The sequence below is a fragment of the Indicator indicator genome, chromosome 4 (assembly GCF_027791375.1).
Source record: "Indicator indicator isolate 239-I01 chromosome 4, UM_Iind_1.1, whole genome shotgun sequence".
In the NCBI taxonomy this organism is placed as follows: Eukaryota; Metazoa; Chordata; class Aves; order Piciformes; family Indicatoridae; genus Indicator; species Indicator indicator.
Window position 1 is genome coordinate 19,199,852 of NC_072013.1, and position 21,489 is coordinate 19,221,340.

At 38.0% G+C, this 21,489-nt stretch overlaps 1 protein-coding gene across 3 annotated transcripts in view; it reads left to right on the forward strand.

Moving 5' to 3' along the window:
* The window catches only part of UNC79 (unc-79 homolog, NALCN channel complex subunit), a 104,110-nt gene extending 88,039 nt beyond the window's left edge, over nt 1-16,071 (forward strand). For all 3 annotated transcript variants that reach the window (XM_054400252.1, XM_054400253.1, XM_054400254.1), the window contains 7 exons: nt 1,324-1,413; nt 4,501-4,676; nt 6,330-6,516; nt 7,903-8,100; nt 10,262-10,339; nt 15,119-15,160; nt 15,871-16,071. In XM_054400252.1, the coding sequence (XP_054256227.1) occupies nt 1,324-1,413; nt 4,501-4,676; nt 6,330-6,516; nt 7,903-8,100; nt 10,262-10,339; nt 15,119-15,160; nt 15,871-16,071 (972 nt within the window). The remainder of the gene's footprint in view (nt 1-1,323; nt 1,414-4,500; nt 4,677-6,329; nt 6,517-7,902; nt 8,101-10,261; nt 10,340-15,118; nt 15,161-15,870) is intronic.
* The last annotated feature ends 5,418 nt before the right edge of the window (nt 16,072-21,489 follow it).

The window sequence follows — 21,489 nt, forward strand, 5'->3', positions numbered from 1 at the left end:
AAAAATGAGAAATGCCCAGGTCAGTTCTGTAAAAATAGAATGCTAGCAGTTTTTCAAATTTCAGCCACTAAAACTCAGTTATGGCTTAATAATAATCTGGTTCATCATATACTCAGATAGGCTAATTAGCTTCTGTGTTTCAAAGTGTAGGTAATTAAATAGAGGTCAAAGAAGAGTAGTTTTCCCCTTTGAACTTTACTGTAACGTTTTGCCCTGAGGCTGTGACTTTGGATACAGTATCTTTTAGTGGCTTCAAAGAGATACCTAATTTAATCATTTAACTTCTGAAGTTGAGCATTGCTTTTACTTGGCCTCTGAGAATGAGGTCTCCTTTAATTCAGGTAGCATTATCTTAGCTTCAGATTATTAACATGTAAAGAAAAGTTTATATGACACCTAGTGGGTCAGTCATATCACCTTCTGAAAGCTTCTCTCGAGGGTTCTCCAGTCTGTTTGAAGCCTTTATTTAATCTGACAGCTCTGCTCCATTGATTATTTTGCACACCTTGGGCACATCTTGTACTAGTCGAAAGCTGGATTCTCATTTCTCACTGTGCTCTAAGAAAAGGATTATGAAAATTTGTACCGTGGAAATACAACACACAGTGTCCTTTTGTTTTCCCTTTGAGGTTCTTACTCTGGCACAAGTTGCTTACATCGTTATGGTCAAACTGGAGCAGTTCATGAAGGATTTAATTCATCCCTTTTAATCCTTTCCTCCCCTTTGGAAAATTGCAACTAGCTTAAGTGCCATTAGAGTGCTGTATTTTGAGTGATTTTGCTTCAGGAATGTCCCAGAAACATTTGTTAGTTAAAATAATAAAAATGTTAACACTTAAATGTCAATGGTGTTCATTTTAGTGATGTTTACACATAGAGTACTTCAACACTGCCTGTGACTGAATTTTGTTTTCTGGGATTGTAGCTGACTGGTTCCACTTGCCGAAATGCTCAGCTGCATGTAGAACTGAGTTGTTAAATTCTAATGGACTCTTTAAGGCTTTGATTCTGGATCACTGTAAATTTCAGGATATTCTTGAAAGTTTAATCAGTTAATCTTATATTGCTGTCACAGATAAAAGGATTTTATGAAGCATGAAGAAGCTACAGGGACTGGGCTATCTTTTTATACTACCATCAGATAAGAGGTCATATTACAGTGAGAAGAAAAACATCAAAGAATACCTATTCCTAATTAAAATAATCTTAACTATCAAGTAAAATGAAGATTTTGAGACAAAAAAATCAGTGGACAAGAAACAAAGACAAACCCACAAACATATTCAAACCCTGGTATTTAAACTTTTTTCTTTTCTGTTCTAGTGTGGAACAGCAGCAATGGAATGCATGAGACAATATGTTGGGGAAGTGCTGGATTTCATTGCAGATATGCATACCTTAACCAAATTAAAGGTTAGTTCTTGGCATACGTTGATCTAAAGTATATGTGCTTTTTTAACAAAAATATGTTTTCTGTAAAGAACCTGCCTATTAGAAATGGTTGTAAGTCTTTGAGGACTTAACAAGTGTTTTTTTTTTTTTCTTGCTTTAAAAAATTATGTTAGTACTATTATGGATTAGACACTTCTGGGGGATCAGTAAAAAGCACTGTTGAACGTGGGCTGATTCAAATATAGTGAACACAACAAAAATGCAGTCTTGATTTTTCTGAAATGTTGATAAGCTAATGATAAGTTTTTCTGAAGTATTGGTGATAAAATAATGTCATAGCAAAGTCACTGTGAGAAGTAGTCATGTTCAATATAACCCATAGAAACATAAAACTCCTTGCCTATGTAACTGATTACAGTCTTCTGGAGCAATCCCCTGCCTCTTATATTCGCAGACAGACACTTAATTTAACTGGACATTCAGAGGTTATTAAAATGGAAAAAAAAAAAAAATCCAATTCTTGCCTCTCTAGTCCGAACTCTTTTTTTGACTTCTGTGCATTAGTTTGATACCAAATTTTAAGGGGAGTAATAAGAAAATACTTCTTTCAATGTAATATGTTTTCTAAATAAAATTAATTTCATGAATACACTCCTAGTAATAACTACCTGTTAAAATCCTGGAATTTCTGTTCCATGGAGAAAGCCAATATTTATTAAATTTCCTACAAAACGAAAATTTGTAAAGAGGTTTTAGAAAAGAACTAGGTTATGTTTATATTGCTGCTTTTTAATAGGAAATAATAGAAATGTTTCAATTGCTAACAAAGTAGCATCTATTGTTAATAAAGGACTTTCAGCTAATGTATCATAATAGTTATAAAGCTGTGGAGAGGACAGTATTTATTCTACTTATTTATTCTATTTACTATCACATTGGGTAGTTTATTGTGTCATCTGGAGCTGAGTACTGAGTGAGCACTGAGCTGGAGGTGAGGAAGTGCTATACTGATTTATCAGGAAAAGAGACCATCAACACCCTTACATTAGCAGTTGCACTATGCTCTTGGGCTTAGAAACAAATCAAAGACCTCGGTTAAAAACCTCATCTAGAAGACAACACCACAGAGGGGACGTTATTGCAAGTTAGTAATACCACAAAGGAAGAAGAATCCCAACTAATGGAAATTCATGTCTCTTGAAACTTGGAGTAGCCTTATTTTACTGGACAAAATATCCCTCTTGTTAAGTTCTTCCCTGTTGGCCATACACCTTGAACCCCATCAAGTTTAAAAAAAAAAAAAGTAAGAGAAGCAGCATTTTGTGCTAGAGTAGGAGTAGAGTTCAGTTCAGAATTGCTTTCAGGATAGGTGGGCAGATGAAGGAGAGAGAGAGTTTGCCAGTTCCACACAAAAACATGAACTTACCTGAAACCAGGAATAGTGAAATGCTTGCAGGTAACCTCTTTCCTGTATAAAATGTTTCCACAGAAAGTTCTCTGTAATTTTCCTTCTGTCTCATTTGAACTGTTGTCTGATTTTTAGAAATGCTCTTGCAAGCCTAAGTCTGACAAGGCAACAACATCCTATGCTCGGTAGGGCTATTTATGCTTTTAATTTTTTATACACAGATATAGGTAGGACATGAATTGAAACTTTAACCAGTTCTTCACTTCTATGTTTTGAAATGAGGCAAAAAGCTTCCCAAATGTGTAGTCTGGCCATTTAAAACAAAATCAGAACCAGATGGTCTAAGATTGCATCTTGCTTTTATTTAGCCATGTAATACAGTAGTTTGAGAACAAGATTAACATAATAGTCAAAAACTTTGTCTGTGTTTGGAAAATTAAGTCAGTTCTTGTTTAACTAGAGCACATAAACTTATTCTTTGGTTCCACTATATTTGGGAAAATATTTATAAGCATTTCTAAGTTTACAAATACCCAGAACTTTAAACAAATTCACCACATGTAGATTCAAATTCCTGTAAGCTCATTTAATATATTTACTTATGTTGCTTGGGTTTTATTAAGAGAGATATTCTCAGGAAGTGAGTCCTAAGATTATCCGGTTGTACAATTCCTTACTACAAGTATGCATTATCAACAGCATCTGAACTACCAAACTAACACAAAGAATACTGTGTGATTTATATGACAAATAGCAATCCCAACAGCAAAAGTTTAATTTTGGTTTTCAAATTTTGAAATTTCTACTCTCTGTTGAAATTCAGTGAACAGAGATAATTAAAGTTGTTGACTCAGTTCCAGTATCTTATTTTGTGTGTCTGAGAACAGTATCTTTGAAAGAGTTTGGTTGTTTTCAGTCCTGCATGTTAGCAACTACTGCATTATAAAAAGGATAGAAATGTTAATTCTCAAGAGAATCACATTCCAGTTGATTGTTTCTATTCAGTTTATGGTATTTTTTCCCTTTGGGATAACTTTTTGGTTGGTAAAGTTCAGCCAGGTTTTGTTTAGGAAATCCCACCATTTTTTAAGAAGCACAGTGTACCTGCCTGCATACCTCTCTATCCATTTTACTTTGTAGCAAAGGTATTAGATATTCATTCTGGTACTTCCTTTGTTTTGTTGTTTCTCATTTTTTTCCCTCTTTCTTTCTCTTGAAAGACAGTTTAAGTAAATTATTTATGAGTGTGTAAGTTAACTGGGGTCAGGTACTTACCTGCAATAAAATATCAGTCCACTGATTTTTATCCTGATACAATAATTTAATAACTGATGACCTGGATTTTCTTGTGCAAAGCATATGGCTCTCTTTTAAGCAAGCAAATGCATTTGCCATGTCCTGTTAGTCTAGGAACAGAAGGTAATTAGTTAGAAATATAAAAGTATCTCAAAAAGCACCAATGAAACATTCCATAGAGCTGACAAAGCAGGATAATAGATTATCTTAGCAGTACTAATATAGAGACTACAGAATTAAAAAAGTAATCTATTTCTGAGTTTTGTTCTGTAGGTTTGTAGACACAGTCAGAGATCCCAAGGAAGGAATTGAAGGAAAATGAAATAAAGTACTCTGTTGCTTGGAAGAACTTATTTCAAATGAAATACTCTTTTTGGGTAGGAAATCAGATCTTTGCCTTGCAGAGCCATATGAAGACTTGTTCTCAACCATTGCATGAAGATACGTTTGGTGGACATCTGAAAGTTGGTTTGGCTCAGGTTGCTGCTATGGAAATCACACGGGGAAACCACAGAGACAACAAAGCTGTGATCCGATATTTGCCTTGGCTTTACCATCCTCCTTCTGCAATGCAACAAGGGTGAGAATGCTTTTCCACAAGTAGGAATACTAAAATGAGTTTGAATCTTCACAAGATTCTGGTTTTGTTGCTAGATTCCATAGATAAGACCTGCAGTTGGGGATGGTGGGCTTGAGACATTGAAACAGCTGCTCACAAGCTCCCTGATCCTTAACTGTAATATTTATGTAATAATATTAGATATTGCATACTACATTCCAAAGGGACAGTGAGGGTAACTTCATCAGCTTGACTGGAGTTACCTTGGAAATTAACTTGATTCTTGATCTAGATACAGTCAGTGAAAAGGATGGGATTATTAGAATTATAGAAAATATATTAGGAACTATAGAGAGAACAATGGAAAATGTCCTTTTGAATTATGGAGTGCAAATAAGCAAGAACTGTAAGTGTAAACTGATAGATATGATGATAAAAATACTGAAGTTAGATGAGAGAAATTCTGCTCTTCCAGATGTGTTTTTCCTCCATTTTCACTTTGGGAAATCCCAATCTGCCAATATTTTGTTGTCAAAAAGAAGGGAGATACCGTCTGTCATTTTACAACAACTAATATTTTGAGAGAATGCCATTGGACTGTGTTTCAACAAAGCTTTATCCTTATCCCATCTTTGTCCCAGGCTGCCTGCCCCAGGGTTCTGGGGATTAAGGGGCTTTGTTTCCAGTCCTTTAGATACATCTGCATGTACTTTCATGTAGAGCATATCTAGTTTTGGAAATATGGAGTTGTTACCTCCTTGTGCATTAGTTTCTTACATGTTTAAATAAAAAAAACAAAGGACTATGTGTTCTGAGTTGAAGGTAGTGAATTCCTTTCAGACCCTATAGGAAGTCTATTTAAAAATGAATAAATTAATGTAATGCCTCTTTGTTGCTGTGGCTTCTTGTCAGTCAATGACATCAAATTAGAAATTAAAAACAGTAGTGAGAGAGTGGCCTGTAACTAGTGGTTTATTGATCAAAACACAATTCTTTTTCCTTTGGCTATGAATTCAAATGATTATGTAATCTGAACTTGGTAGCAGCAAGAGGACAGACAGGATGACACCAGAAAAGCATTACTCCTTTTTAGATTATGTAAGCATTTTGCTTAACAATTAGACATTACACCAGATCTGGATGAATACTGAAGTGTCGCAATAAAGCATAGTCCTTGCCCTCAGAAGTCCAAATGTCCAAGGAGAGGCTAAGGAAAAGAGAAAGTTAACTCTGCTGCTGGAAAAGTGGAACACAGCTAAAGTCAGTCATGGTGCCTGCTTCAGAGCTCTCTGTGGAACGAAGGATCTCCTGCTTTCACCATGTCAGCTACGTTGCTGCCCAAGGACCTGAGAAGAGCATTTCCACTTGGGCAGCCCTTCCTATCTGATGATTTCTGTGTAAAAAATTCACTGTGCATGAAACCAGTGAATCTGAATGTTTTAGCCTTTTGTAGAGATTGTTTCTTAGACTCACCAGATGTGTTCTGTTGGACTTGTTAATGCTGTATCAAGCCCACTAAGTTCTGCATGGTTTTAGTCTTTCTATAAGATGATACTAATGATCTGTGCCTCCAGCACACTGAGACCACATCTGCCTAGTGTGTATAAGGAGACTCTGTGTTTTGGGAAAACCAGAAAACTCAGCATCATTGTAAAATCCACTCTTTCTTGACAGGCCCAAAGAGTTCATAGAATGTGTTTCTCACATTCGTTTGCTGTCCTGGCTACTTCTGGGATCTCTGACACACAATGTTGTCTGTCCAAATTCTCCATCGTCTTGCATGCCTATTCCACTGGATGCAGGTTCACAAATTGCTGACCACCTTATTGTTATTCTGATTGGGTTTCCAGAGCAATCAAAGGTAAGGGATTCTGTGTTTTAAGTGCAGATTTGTTATGTGTTGGCATTATTATTGCAAACACTTATTTTTTGGTAAGAAAAAAGGAGAAGTAGAACTGTATTAAAACTGGAGATTTAGGGAAAGAAAGTTTTTATTGTATAGCTCTCTTCATGCATAGAAAACTGGTGATGAAATCACTGCAAATAAGCTTGAGATTCAACCCTTTCAAAATATCTCAGCACAGGAGTAAGGAAGGAAAAAATTCCAAATTAAAGTTTTAGCAGTGAGCCTCTCTGTAGCAAATCCCTCAGAAAATTGTTTAATTTAGCTGTATAGTAGAATTGGATAATCTATTAATAATGTTATGATCAAAAGTTCATTACAAACGATGGTTCAAGCACAACTTTTTTTCTCAAGGTGCTCTGGACAAGAAGAATTATTGCAAATTGTAAGCCAGTTGTGACAGTATTTTAACACAGATAAAGCATCCCTCTATGACACCAACCAGGTTTTTATCAGCAAAAGAAGCAGAATGATCACACATTCATCTTGTACATAAAAACTCCCTTTCTTTTCACCCCTCCCCACACCTGGCCCAAACACTGATGATTCCCATTCATTTCTTTTGGCCTTTTTTTGGCTCTCTCAAATACCTTTCCAGTTACCAAGCAACCGTTGCAATGTTTGGTGCAGTCATACTGCCACAGAGCATGAATCACTGTTGCATTTGCAAACTGAGCAAACATCTGTGACCAGAAGCATCTTTCTAGTAATGAAGCATATAAAGTCCAGCACTCTGGAAGGCTCAGACACAGTGATGCATAGCATGTATTAGCAAAGTGTCGTGCATGAGTATGCAAAATGTTTTCTTTGTTAGCTTTTCACAACTTTCCTTGACTGTGAGCAGTCCTGTCCCAGCAAGGTAGAAGTGGATGACAGATGCACAGAACAGATGTAAGATGATGCATTTTGTATGATAGCCTTTCTTTTAGGTAACCAGAATGTGAATGACTTAGCCCAGCAGCATTTTTGAAATGGAGTCGTTAAGTGCTCTCTACAGTTTGTGATGCAGTTTTCCATCAAAAATGTCTCACAACTACTCCTGAATAGCTGTTTTGTAAAACTTCTCTTTAAAGGGACTGACCTTAATGCCATACACTTCAGATTGCACGGGAGTGCATGTTTGCAAATGTGATTTTTAGTTAGTAAACATAAACATAGTTTTTAAACATAGAGATGATGTTACCAAGTATATTTGGCTTACTAGTTCCTAATGGGGGGGGAACCATGAGGGACAAGACTGCATAGTGGGATGCATGATGGAGGAATGCTGTGATGGAAGCCTCTGCCCTGTATACCAATACACTCATTTAAATTAACATTTTCTTGTCTTTTCGGTTTCTACAGACATCTGTTCTGCACATGTGTTCCCTCTTCCATGCATTCATATTTGCTCAGCTCTGGACAGTGTATTGTGAACAAACAGCAGTGGCTCCAACAGTCCAGAATCAGAATGAATTTAGCTTTACAGCAATCCTTACAGCCCTGGAGTTCTGGAGCAGAGTAACACCTAGCATCTTACAGCTGATGGCACATAACAAAGTGGTGAGTTTGTGTGGGTGCTGTGTACAGATTTAGTACAGATTAAACTTGGAGGGTTTGCCTGTGCTTTGGTGTTTCAGTGGAATGCTTCAGACTGTGAACAACAGCATGAGGCAACTTTGATGCTTTAGAGAAATTGGTGGTAGTTAAACCTCACAGTGGGTCTGAAGCAGACCTGCATGAAACAGAATCAAAAGCTGGAATTGCTGCTTGTTGGATTGAGGACCCCCTGCATTGGGTCCCATGTATCTTCCTGATCTTCACAGTGGTTCTACTGTTTTATCTGACTCTACCTTACAGGAGCAACTAAGTGTTTTAGGACAATTAAATGAATATCTATTTGAATATTTTTTTACCACATGATGGTGAAAAAACGCACAAATGATGACACTTGACCACTTGTAACCCATTAGCTACTCATAAAAAATAAAGCATATAAATATTTCTGGAATCAGTTTTGAGTTGTGAATGACCTGAAGGAAGTATCTCCAGGGATAAGATTTGAAAAAATAAATGTTCACTTTGTCCAGAAATTATTCAGACGTTTTCTGGAGCTAACCTTTAAGCATTTATTTATCTCAACTCTCTGTTCCACTGCTGTTGGAGCAATTTTGTGCAATTACAACCCGGAGAAGTTCCATCAGCCTTTTCGTAGGTGCTACCTTTGCTTGCCATTGACTAATGATTCTCTTTGCCTACAGGCTTAAGGTTGAGAGCTTGTTTCTTATGGGCAGGATGCATTGTGTTTCCCACTTCCCAGAAAGTCATAACAAGTCTATCATGACTTGTCAAAACCTTTTAACTTAAACTGAGATGGTAGCTTTAACTTAGCTTGTAACTCTGGATCTGGAGAACCCGATGCCAGCTTTGGGCAAGAAAGATTCTTTATGCGTGGCCCTGGCCTCGGGGCCGCATATAAAGTTTGTGGGATTTTGTTTTGTTGTTTTGTTTTGCTTTTAAATGGAGACCTGCTGTCTATATGGGAATTATTTAGTGTAATTCCCCTTTCCCCATGCTGAAACACCTTCCACCCCAGGTGGGTATGGACCTTTGCCCTTTCAGTTGTAATTGCATGAGTAGTGTTTGGATGTCTTTGAACCAGTTACTATTCCCTTGTGCCTTGTCTATATAAACAGGCAAGGACCACCTAAAGCTGTCTTTAAAAGTTATTTCAGCCTTTGACATCTAGTGGTTGATGTGCTGTTGTTGGGAACACTAGTTTATGAACCTCCATTTGGCTGAACAGGAAATATTCATAACACTCCCAAATAGCCAGTTTGTCTTCAAGCCTTAGGAGAAGAATGAGACCTGAAAGTCCTAAGTACCAGTCCTTATTCTGAAAGTATCTCATTTAGTGCAAATTATTAAACTGTCTGCCACAGCTTTTGCTCTGTGAAATGCAGATAATAATACTTGCCTATCTCACAGGGGTGTTGTGAGGTTAATTAGTGTTTGTAAAGTGCTTTGAAGATGAAAATTACATAAAACCTAAGTTTATTATTATATAGGGGAAGTTACACATAGTTCAGACTGGCACTATAAATATTCCCTGCCAGCTCAGGGTATTTGTCTTGTACTTATGAATTTAAACAATGTAAACCATAAAATGCTCTCTACTGCAAAATCACTGATATTTGCATCTGTCATAATTCATGGTACAAAATGGAAAAATTATGGACTAGCTGCCAGTTCAGAGCACTAAATTGTCTTTTGATGGGGGAGGAGGGAAAGGATGGTTTTGGTGGATATGTTAATTTTCAAGGATTCAGTAAATAAAAATATCAGTTTCTGACACACTGGTTGATGAGAATTACACATCAAAGGCATGTGGAAGGATTTGTGATGTCTGAAAAGAACAAAGCTGACTGCAATTTGTTTTGATACGTGATACAAATTAAAATACATCAAGCAATTTGAAATATTTAACAGATTGGTCCCTCAGGGGAAAACTATAAAAAAATTCCTTTATGTGTTCATTTAATCTTACCTGTCAGTGGTTAATAAATACATAGCTAGTAATTCAGTTTAACTGCCAAGCAAATACAGAAAGATTCTTTTTAGGGACCATTGGTTTGTCTTAAAAACTGTTATGCTGGACACTGATTTGTTTTTATGCTTTTTCAAAAATATTTATTTATTTATTTATTTATTTATATTTTTTAAGATGGTTGAAATGGTGTGCCTGCATGTGATTAGTTTAATGGAAGCTTTACAGGAATGCAACTCTACTATCTTCGTAAAGGTAAGCATGCCACACCAAGAATAATTAGTTAATGATACTGTCTGTCTATTGTGGTTTATAGACATACTGTCCTCTGCTTCCCTTCTTACTCAGAGAAAGTGGAAGAAGAGGATGAATGCTAATGCAGAAATCAAGCTTATTGGAACATAACAAAAAGTAAAATCTCAGTCCATAATCCCAAATCCAAATTCAGGTTTAAAAAAAAACCAAACAACTTCTGATCTACTTTTTCCTTCTGTTGTTGCAGTGGCCTTGTTCCTCTATTAGGCTCAACTGGCGTTACTGACTTTGAGAACCTCTAGGCAATGTGTGAATTTTCAGATGTTAATTGATGCAGGTCCTTGGCAGATCACCTCAGTGTTCTGATCCTTACATTTTTTTAGTTTGATAACAAAAATTCTGTGACACAGTTGTTTTCTTGTTATTATATGCCTGTGTATTAGACTTAGTCAAATATTATTTGATAATGAAACCTTTTTTCCCCCTAGGATGTGTTTACAGGGTATTCTTTGGTTAAAGAATCAAATCTGCATGTTCCATCCATGTAAAACTCTTATTTTTACTTTTTTTTTTTTTAAATCAGTGGCCAGTCTCCGGTGGGTCACCACAGTATGTTTAGAACAGATTCACAAAGGATTGGGGTAGTCTCACAAGCATAAATTGATTATATTAGGCTTTTTTAACATGCTTTCCCATTATTCTGAAGGGATTTTTTAAGTAAAATACCAACAAACCAAGTACTTAAATTCACTTGAATCTAAGTGAAATATGTTGATTTATTCAGTCTTTTTGTTGCCATAAATGAGATTTCTGAAGTCTTACTCCAGTGTGGGAGTAAAGCATGGTCAAGCAGGAACTGAAAATAGAAGGAGGTCTTGATGTCAACTGGCATTAAAATATTCACACTCCTTGTGAAAATAATATACTTATTATATCAAATAATTGACTTGATTCACTAGAGAAACTCTGTCACTATGGGATGTTAAAGTGGTCATGGCTGTCCCTGGAAGATACATGGGCTTCTCTTTTGGCCAGTTCAAGATGTCCAGAATTTGACAAGATTGAAAAATAGCTTTAAAGTTGTGGAAAAAAGAGGCCTTTAGGGCCAAATTCCTGTCACAGTTCAGACTGATACTTTCAGGGAGTTATATTTGAGAGTATATATCAAAGATATGCTAAATCAGGTTAAAAGGATATAGTTGCTACTACAAAATCAAGCTCATAAACCTGTGGAATTCAGAGTTAGGGTTAAGCTTTCTTTCATGTTTTGTGGATGGGAGATGGAAGAGAAGGATCTGGGTGAGCAAATCCCTTTTACTTAGCCCTGAAATGAAATCCTGCAGGAACAATATATTACAGGATTTGTAGTCCCAGGTTACTAATTTTTTTTTTCAGAACTAACTAATTGTAAAAATATTTATTGTGGATTTGAAAAGTAAGTGTCATGATTTGTGGAAAGATTTACTGTATGTTTGAAGTCCTTCAAAGAGGCAGAAGCGTAAAGTTTATTCACACAGGAACCAGTAAGTGAGTGGCATCACTACAATTTAAAAAAAGATCAACTTTGAGACACTTTTCCTTTCTCCAGAGGCTGTGAAGAAAATCTGAACTTTGCTACTCCTACTTCAGAAGTCTGCAAGGATGACAACTCTTTGAATATTAGTTGACTGGGCAGTTTTTTGGTAGCTTGTTTTATTCTAGACAATCTTTTATTGCCCTGCCTTTGATAATGAAACAATTTTATCTTGTGCTTTAAAGTTTTGGGTATTTTATTTTATTTTATTTTATTTTATTTTATTTTATTTTATTTTATTTTATTTTATTTTATTTTATTTTATTTTATTTTTGTATATAGGCCTTTCAAACAAAGTTTAGTTTTCCCTGAAGGAAAGGACATAGTGTAGTGAGAGATATTTTTGGTTTAGCACTCTTTCGACAATATATTCAGCAAAATTTGTAATTCTCAATGACTGCCTCTTGGAACTGAGCACTGTAGCTCTGGTAAGTCCTGGCCATTTGTCATATAATTATAACTATATTTAACTGTAGTGCCTTCTATTCCACCTAAGGAATCAGGTACTGCAAACCCTTCATTTTGTAACGAAGACATTGTAAGGTTCAACACCCACATAAGAAGGTGTTGCGTGTCATGTGATGCCAGGTGGTTTATGGGGTAGCTGTCTTAGCTGACCATATTTTGTATGACAAATCAGGGGAAAATACATCCTAAAACAAGAGAGGAAGAGAAGACATCAATAGTTCAGGTCTCCACTGAAAGAAGAGCTTTCTTCATGCCTTCATCTCCTTCTTATGTTGGTGCTGTGTTCTTCCTCCTGGTATTCACACTGGTAGCATTGAGACATGTCTTGATTGTTTCCTATAGTATTTGAGCCATTCTCTGTATTCTCAGAGGACGTTTTTTTCAATCTGATGTTAAATTATCTTTACCAGTCTGGTGAGGAAAGCAAAGTTTCTTTCCTGGGAAAATATTCCAATAGTTAAACATTTTTTTTTTAAATTTCTAAGGTAGATCAATATCTATCTATGTCTATCTATCTATCTATCTATCTATCTATCTATCTATCTATCTATCTATCTATCTATCTATCATCTCTCTACATTTACAGAGATTCATACGTACCCACATGTACATTTAATTCATTATATTTTCCTCTAAGGGGAGGCATTCTTCTTTAGGAGGGTTGAAACAATTGTTTGTGTCAAAGGAACCAGGAGACTAGTCATTGCAGGACAACCATTGATGACGTAGGCCATCTGATGATCAGACAGAGTGCTGTGATCAGCAGTCTGGGGAATTTGGAAGCCTACAGCAGAGAAGGGAGCAGCTCAACAAACCACACTGTCTTTTCCAGAGACCCAAGGGCTTTAGGAAGCTCCAGGAACTGCTGGGTAGACTTAAGGATAACTGGGCAGGCGGAGTTGGGGAGCCAGAGAAGCACATTGACCAAGCTGTTCTCCAGCCTGGCTTCCTTGAAACTTGCACTGGAATAAATGTAGTTCTGTAGAAAATATAAACTCAAAAAAAGTGTCAGTCTGACAGCAGTCTGCTCTTCTAGCTGTTTTTTTTCTAAGTAGCTTTATGTATTCTTCCTCTGTGAAGTGAAGTCTGGCTGGGGATTATGTGATAAAACTCTAGTGCTTCCATAAAAATGTCTTGTCTTATTTATCTAACTGGCAGCTGTAGGAGTGGAGGGTTTGCTTGCTTGTGCCTTCAGCAGAATGTTTCATTTCCCTAAATAGGTCCAGACCTTGAAAGATAGAAGCGGTAGTGGAAGACAATGATCTGTATGTAACCTTAGACCTCTACAGCATGGATATCTGTAGTTTCTGTGAGTGCCCTTTATAGTCAGTGGAGATAAACAGGTATTTTTAGACATTATTCGTCTTGGTCTGTTTTAGATACCTGCTTTAGGACAAGAGGAAATGGATGTGGAAAGTGCTGGATTCTCTTGGCTGACTGTAAAAGACATGCAGTGAATTTGTTCGATGCTGAGGGCTACCCTGCGTTTTCTGCCTAGCTTCCCTCCTTGTTCTGTGTAGTTCTGACACCACTCTAATCACCACTGGCTAGTGCCACAGGAACTTGATTAATACCGGATGAAATTTTCAGTGACGTTTTACTCACAGTAGTGGGGCACAGAGCATGGCTTCCCAGTATGCTTACCTGTTCCTTCCTCACCAAAAAACACATCAGGACTTAAGGTCATTGGATCTTATTAAGCACTTCATTAGCATGAGAGTCCATAGCGCCCTCACTTCTGCTGCATCTGGCTGCATTCCAGCTGTTTTGTCTTTCATCTATCAGGAAATGTTGAGGTTTGAGCATGATTCTTCATGCAGTAGACTAAGTAATCAGTCCTGACAGAGCTGCATATGATTCTCCAGCAAAACAGCACTGAAACAATTATCATTCCTTGCACAAGGGTAACAGCACTTTATCTAATGCTGTCAATAGTGATTAGGTTTAACTTGCAGCTCTCAGTAGCATAATTGGCAAATTGCAAATTTTAATGCCATTTGGAGGAACATTTTAAAACAATAACCTCAGTGGTTAAATTAATATTGGGCAACATGAATACTTTTGCTATAAATGCCTCTGTCTTCCCTAAGCTGGTCATATTATACTTAGAAATAAAAGTTCTCTGAAGAGCAGGAGACTCAAATATGTGTCAATCTAATCACGAGTGGCAGATTCACAGACCTCCTCACCTTGTTGTGCTGAATGGTTAGAGTTTTCACTTATGCTCCCAGGCCTGAGGGTCACCTTCTCCAATGAAACATTGATGTCATTACTGACTTATAAAATGCTGGTTACTATTTAAATGTCTAGGCAATTGTTAGGAACTTCTACTGCATGTTTTTGTTCCATTCTTGGTGTATATCTCACTACACAGACTGTTTACTATATTTCTTTCATTGTTACTCATACAGAAGCACTTTCAGAAAGAAAATAAGTTGTTTCCTTTCACAGCATTTTATTCTGTACTCTTATCATTGCCTTAAACCAGGATATCAATAATTGCTACTGGTGATTCATCAAGCTACACACAAAGGAAGCTGGCTTTCTTAGCTCTGAGAGTTACCTGCCCCAAAACATAAGCATCATTTAAAAATAACCACCTTTTCAGATTTGTGGCTGAGGCTATGTCCGTTTGAACAGCTAAGTGTGTTAGACGTACTCTGTCTCACAGTAACTGGAGAACTGGAGCGTGTTTACAGTCACTTGTATGATAACAAAGTATACCTCTCTTCTTGCAGCTCATACCAATGTGGTTGCCAATGATACAGTCAAATCTAAAGGTAAGTTGCTTTTAATACCTTATCCTTTTATTCTTAGTGTTAAACATTTCTGTAAATTCTAGAAATACGAGCACTAGATCCAAATCTGCTGAAAACAGATCATTGTAGCCTATCCAGACACACCAGACAGCTCAGCACTGAAGGTCCCAAGTATGAGCATGTGCAGAGCATCATCAAGCTAAGATACTTGCCCCGTAATCGGCACTGCTCTCCCTTTCCCTTCTGAAATGCTTTCCTCTAACCAGATTCTGTGGCAGGGCCTTTCTTCCCTGCTTGCTGAGACTCATTGCTCCCTGAGCTGTGGTTTTCTTGATGTCTTAGGCCTGAGAGTCTTCTGACAAATCAGGTTTGGGACTCTTGACTCATGACATGGATTTGGGTTCCATAGCAGTTATTGTGCTTGCCTGCTTGGGTAAAACTGTGCCATCTGGCCCTGTTTGTAAGAGAGTGCCAGGTGGATCAGTGTGGTTTGCAAGTCAATAGAATTTTGGTGATGAAAATTAAAATGTTGGTCTCAGTATGGAGTTGTTTCTGTAAACACGTTTGCCTTTCAGGGCAGCACTGCAATGCAGGATGTGAAAGAACCAAATATGACATTGTGCAAGTGGGGCAAGTGGGGGAGCATTCACTGGCCAGCATTCAGTACCATTCACAGCATGGTATTAATATATGAAAGGAAAGATATTGAAGGTTTTGCATTATTTCAACAGCACTTATCTGCTGGACTCCAACTCCGCCTCCAAGCCATCCAGAGCAATGTCAACCATCACAGCCTAAGGATGTTGCAAGGGTCAGGACAAATGAACAATAGCTCATCTGTGCTCCGCAAATGGCTACAGTGTACCCAATTTAAAATGGCTCAAGTGGAAATTCAGTCTTCAGAAGCTGCGTCTCAATTTTATCCTTTATGATTCATATAATTTGTTCCAAATGTTCATTTTTAGCCTAGCAATAACAGGGTTAGTGCTGTAAAAGACCTTTTGTATAAATCAGTATACAGAGTATATACTGTTCTATACTTTTTAGCCTAGGACAGATTGTGGAAAAGCTTATAATGGGTGCAGCTAAGAGCCTGATCCTGACAGTCTTTAATTGTGCTTACTCAGGATTAACAGGTTCTCAAGTTTGCTTTCTTGAACATGTATTTGCAGGATTTGACTCAGATCTACAACATTGTACATATCTCTCTGATTATTGAAATATCTTGTTCCTAAATGTTTCTTTACATTATTTTTGGAGCTAAAACAAATAAGCACTTTTCTTTAACTTCTATTTTTTTTAAAAGTAGAATTGTGAGTATTCGCAAACATATGGAAGTGCTACGTTGCTATTTTTTGACAATAACAAGAGAAAACAGGATTTTTAGGAACCTTTATAGGAGTTTTTTTTGGAAGTTGTCTCTCTCTTTTTTTTTTTCCTTCAGATTCACAGCTGGCAATGCAATAAAACCTGTCACTATAAAACAGTTATGTACTAATGAGGCTTGTTGTCATCATCTGGGAAAACAGCAGCTTGTGAGGAGAGCTATTATAAAGTGCACTTAGAAATTAGGTTGTTAAACAGTGCCAATTCATTGTCTTTTTCCTCAGTACTGTTTTCCAAAAATGCCAAGTCTGATTTATTATTTTTTGACTTATTGCTTTTACCTTATTAATTCTGTGCTACTCTTCTTTGTAGTTTTCATAGAATCCTCTTTAATTTTGTGATTTCTGTATTGTATTCTTCCATCAATACTTGTATACAGTGCAATTAAAAACAAATATCCCAGACATACCCTTATTGATGTCTAGAAAATTATGCTGCAGACTTCCAGGAGGGCAATGATTGGACTTGAATTTTGCATAATGATACTTGCAAATCACAGCATTTGCATACTATTGTATTAAACATGATCTTTAATAACAGATTTAGGGGACTTGGCCAGTGCCCATTGGAGTTTAAGGAGGTTCAATTAATTCAGTGGATTTTACATAAAATCTTGAGAGCACCATATTTTACCATCTCTTCTAATTAATACTTACATCTGTAAGATCACAGTTTTGTTTTCTGAATTTATTCCTGTAACGCACTGATTAGAAGAGTAGGAAGCACAAATTTAAGTTGTGTATTAGAATGTTATTAAATTCCTAGTCTTTATTACCACTCAGAATCAATGTCTTTCCTCCCTGATTGCATGGAAGTGGAAAGGTATATATGTAAAAGTTCTGCCTGTCTACATTCCAGTGCATTCGACAAAGTAAAAATGGGAATATTTGCAGAGAGGCCATTGAAGTACCATTATGTTTGAAAACAAGCCCTCAAATAAAAAAAAAAAAAAAACAAACCTCTACAAACAAGCAAACTCCAGCAAAGCATGTGCAAGCTTTCTTTGAAGATGCTCCTCTCCATGTTCTCACTGGAGAGAAACTGATCTGGTTTTCCGGCCCTCTCAGATTCACACATTAGTAGAGTTTAAGATTAAGCTGGATTGGTCTGTCCAAAAGCAAATCTAAAATTCATCATAAGCTATTTAACTGAAACTAATTTTGCTTGTATTTGCTTGAGGTGAGTGACTTGCATTTTGAGTTTCTGGAAAACATTTCTGTCTTGATGTGAAGATTATTAAGAGATCCACCAGACGATAATTTACCAGTGTTTCAGGCACTGATTTTTGTCAGGCTGACCTGAGATTGTGCAGACCTTCATGCACTGATAAGGGAGTGCTTCTTTCTGAATTTTCATAGTGGTTAGAGTGAGAAACAGCATTGTCTTTCTCCAATTTTTGACTGGCCATGAGGAAGAAAGAACGAATGAGACAGAAATGATTATACACGTTCCCATCTCTCATTTTTTTCCGTGTTCAGATCCTGCTGGGCTTTAGCTTCTGTAACTTTATCCCTGAATGATTGGACTGTGTCTGTATTCCTCCCAGGGTACCCATCCTTGTTTCCATCCTCTGTATGCTTCCTTTCTGAGTCTGCACAGGTCTCCTGGCTTTTGTTGCCTGGCTTTCAACTCCTTAGGATGGACTGCTCTTGAGCTTGGAGAATACGGTTCTCGAGTATTAACTAACTTTCTTAGGTCCTTCTCTCCTCCCAGGGACTTACGCCATTGAAGTCTTCTGAGCAGATCTTTGAAGATGCCAGTACCTGCTCTCATGGAGTTTAGGGGTTTGAGCTTGCCAAGGCAGCCTTTGACCTTCACATTCCCAACAAACCCCTTACTGTTGGTGAGTATGAGGTCCGACAAAGGCACTTCCATTGGCTTCTCTATCAGTTGAGTGAGGAAGTCATCATCTATGCACTCCAGGAATCTCCTGAATTGCTTATGCTCTGTAGTGTTGTCTCTCCAGTAGATAATGAAGTGGTTGAAGTCCTCCCTGAGGACCAGGGCCTGTGAATGTGAGGATGCTCCTACCCATCTGTAGAGGGTCTTGTCTGCTTGTTCCTTCTGGTTAAGTGGCCTACGGCAGACGCCCACTACAATGTCACCCTTAGCTGTCTTCTCTTTAATCCTTACCTATAAGATCTCAGTTGGCTCTTCATCCATCCCCAGGAAGAGCTCCACGAACCCCAGCTTCTCCTGCAGAAAGGACAACTCTTCCACCTTGTCTTCCCAGCCTGTTCTTGTTAAAGAGCTTGTATCCCTCTCTTGCAGCACTCCAGTCAAGAGAACCATCCCACTGTACCTCTGTGATCCCAATGAGGCTGCAGCCCTGCAGCTGCACACAGTTTATTCCCCATACTGTGTGCAGTGAAGCACTGGTACTTTAGAGAGGGCCCCACCACCCTGCAGCACACTGATCTCCCAGAAAAGGATTTGAGGATTTTTCCATCAGGCACTTGCTGCTATGCAAAATGCTGGTGGTGATCCTGGTTGAACATTTTTTTGTTGATTTTGTGATTCATTCCTATCACATTATCCCAGGCTCTTTGTTTATCAAATCTGTCTGTCACTCCCTAACAGGAGTGCAGTTCAAAACTGAGTAGCAGGCAGTTGTAACTTTGGGCTTCAGGCAAAAAGGAGCTGTGAACAGTATTTTCAGTGGGGGACTGACTCCTTCTATTCTTGGACTGTGTCTTCTTCATGCTTGTGTCTGCATTCACATAAATAGAGCCCAGGTTCACTTATTGTGAGGTCTGGGGTCACCCTAGTGAAATGGGAGTGCTATTGGGCCCATGAAAATGGGACACGTAGGAGAGAGAGACTTTTGTATTTTGATCTGCTGTGATCTGGGGAACCCAGAAGACAACTGAAAAATAGAGAAGGTGGGAATAGAGGTGTGAGGTGAGTGAACTCAGATGGGTGTTGTGGAAACTTAAAGGATAAAGACAGATAATTTGCTGGGAAGAGCAGAGCTTGGGAAATTTTATAAAAATAATTTCTAGAAAGTAGAAGCCATAATTGGGCATTTCACTCAGTAGATATATAGGCATATATCTAGGCAATATATATATTATATTGCCTAGATAATATATATAGGCAATGTGGCACAAGCACTTTTTGCCTGGCAAAATCTCTGCCTCAAAGTATCTAGTATTCAGAATGATGAAACACAAAAAGATGGAAATATAGTGATGGGTCAGTATTAAAATTAAACACAAGCTAAAACCAGGCCTGTTGAATCCAGGTCTGTAGCTAAACACTTTTAAGATTTTTGTGGGAACTTAGATTTGGTTTCAGCTCAGGATTTAGCAGAAAGAGCTGGTCACAAAATCTACTTCTACATCTGAATATATGGTATAGATCTATCAGAGATTATAATTAATATGGTGCCTATAGAGCTGTTATCCATAGGCAACTTCAGGCTGCAAATATGTTTTGAGAAGCTGCTTTAGCCTCGTGAATGCAGCCTGGAAAATGGTATGACCAATGCTTAGGGGTATGTTGACTAATAATAATAAATAACATGGGGCTTGGCTAAATGTGCATGGTTTACGACCTTATGAAAATATCTAAGTGCATTCTAGGCATGTTCAGAAGAGCAGAAATCTGCATTAATTGTTTTTTAAAAGTATTGTAATATATATCCTTACAGGGCCTCAGGTCAGTATACAACTCAAATGAGTCACTCACATTATCTCTCTGAAATAGCCCAGAGCAGCAATTCTTTATATTCTGTAGAAAGATTAGGAAGTAAACAACATTTGGTGTTCCTTGAAGATCCTACCAAATAGCTGAGGCCAATCTTCCAGCTCTGCCATGCTTCCAGCACAGCTGTGTCTCTGGGGATGTGTCCCCAGGGGTAGAACCCATCCTCTGTCTGATCATAGAGAGCTGCTGTTTAGGAGCAGCATTTAGTCATCTGTTGCGATAAGCTGCTTAAATCAACGCCTGTTACCAGGCCTGACCTAGTAAAAGAATCAGTTTACTGTGTGCTGAGCTGTGACATTTTCAACAGACAGGGGGCTTTGGATAAAGTGACAGTTAAAACCCCACACTGACCATGGTGCCTCATACTGCTGAATTATGTAACTCGGTGTCCTGAAAACAAGGGTCACATCTGTGCTGGGCACCTCGGAATGCTTTGCTGCTGCCTTCTGAGAAAGCTGCACACAGGATCACACAAACAAAAGGCTTCTGCAGCACGTCAGTTATTATCCATGTACATGCCTTATCCTGCACGTAACATTTCTGTAACATCTCATTAAAGTTGTGGCAGGTCAAAGGCCCTAAAAACATGCAGTCAGTGTTCTGGCTCTGCTTTGTTGTGCTATGACAACAGCTGATGTGCTCTAGGACTGATGAATGTTATGGGCCCAAAGCTCCCTCTGAACTGTGGCCTGCACAGCCTCCTTTCAAGCGTGATGAAGATTACCAGAGCCCAGGGCTGTTTAGCCTTTGCTAGTATGTCCTGGAAAAGAGCTCTGCAGGAAAGGTTCCTGTGCTGTTCTCGTGCTGCACGCAGCTCTGGGAGAGTCTCGTGCACTGCTTTTCTTGTTGCATTTTAATGTGACTCTTCACCAGGGCCCAGGACTGTATGTATTCTTTCAGCAGGATCTGAATCTTGATTTCAAAAGAGCTGTAAAGTCACTGATGCAGGTCTTTGTCTTAACAGTTGCCTAAAATCAAACAGAGGCAACAGCGTTACAGTTAGCTTGAAGCTGACACACTGTTTATTTGGCTTGATGCAAATGTGAAAGGAAGGGCTCTGAATTCATCTGCTTATTTATAACTCTGAACGATTCTATCCACTTCTGCCTCTTCCTGCTGAGCATCATTTCAGCTGGAGGCTGAGCATCAAGGTATGGCAGTGAGAATAACAATTGGAGGGAATGTGTCTTAATGCCTCTCCAACTGCAGAAGGATCAGGCAGAGAACCTGAATCTACCCTTGTTCTTACTGATGGG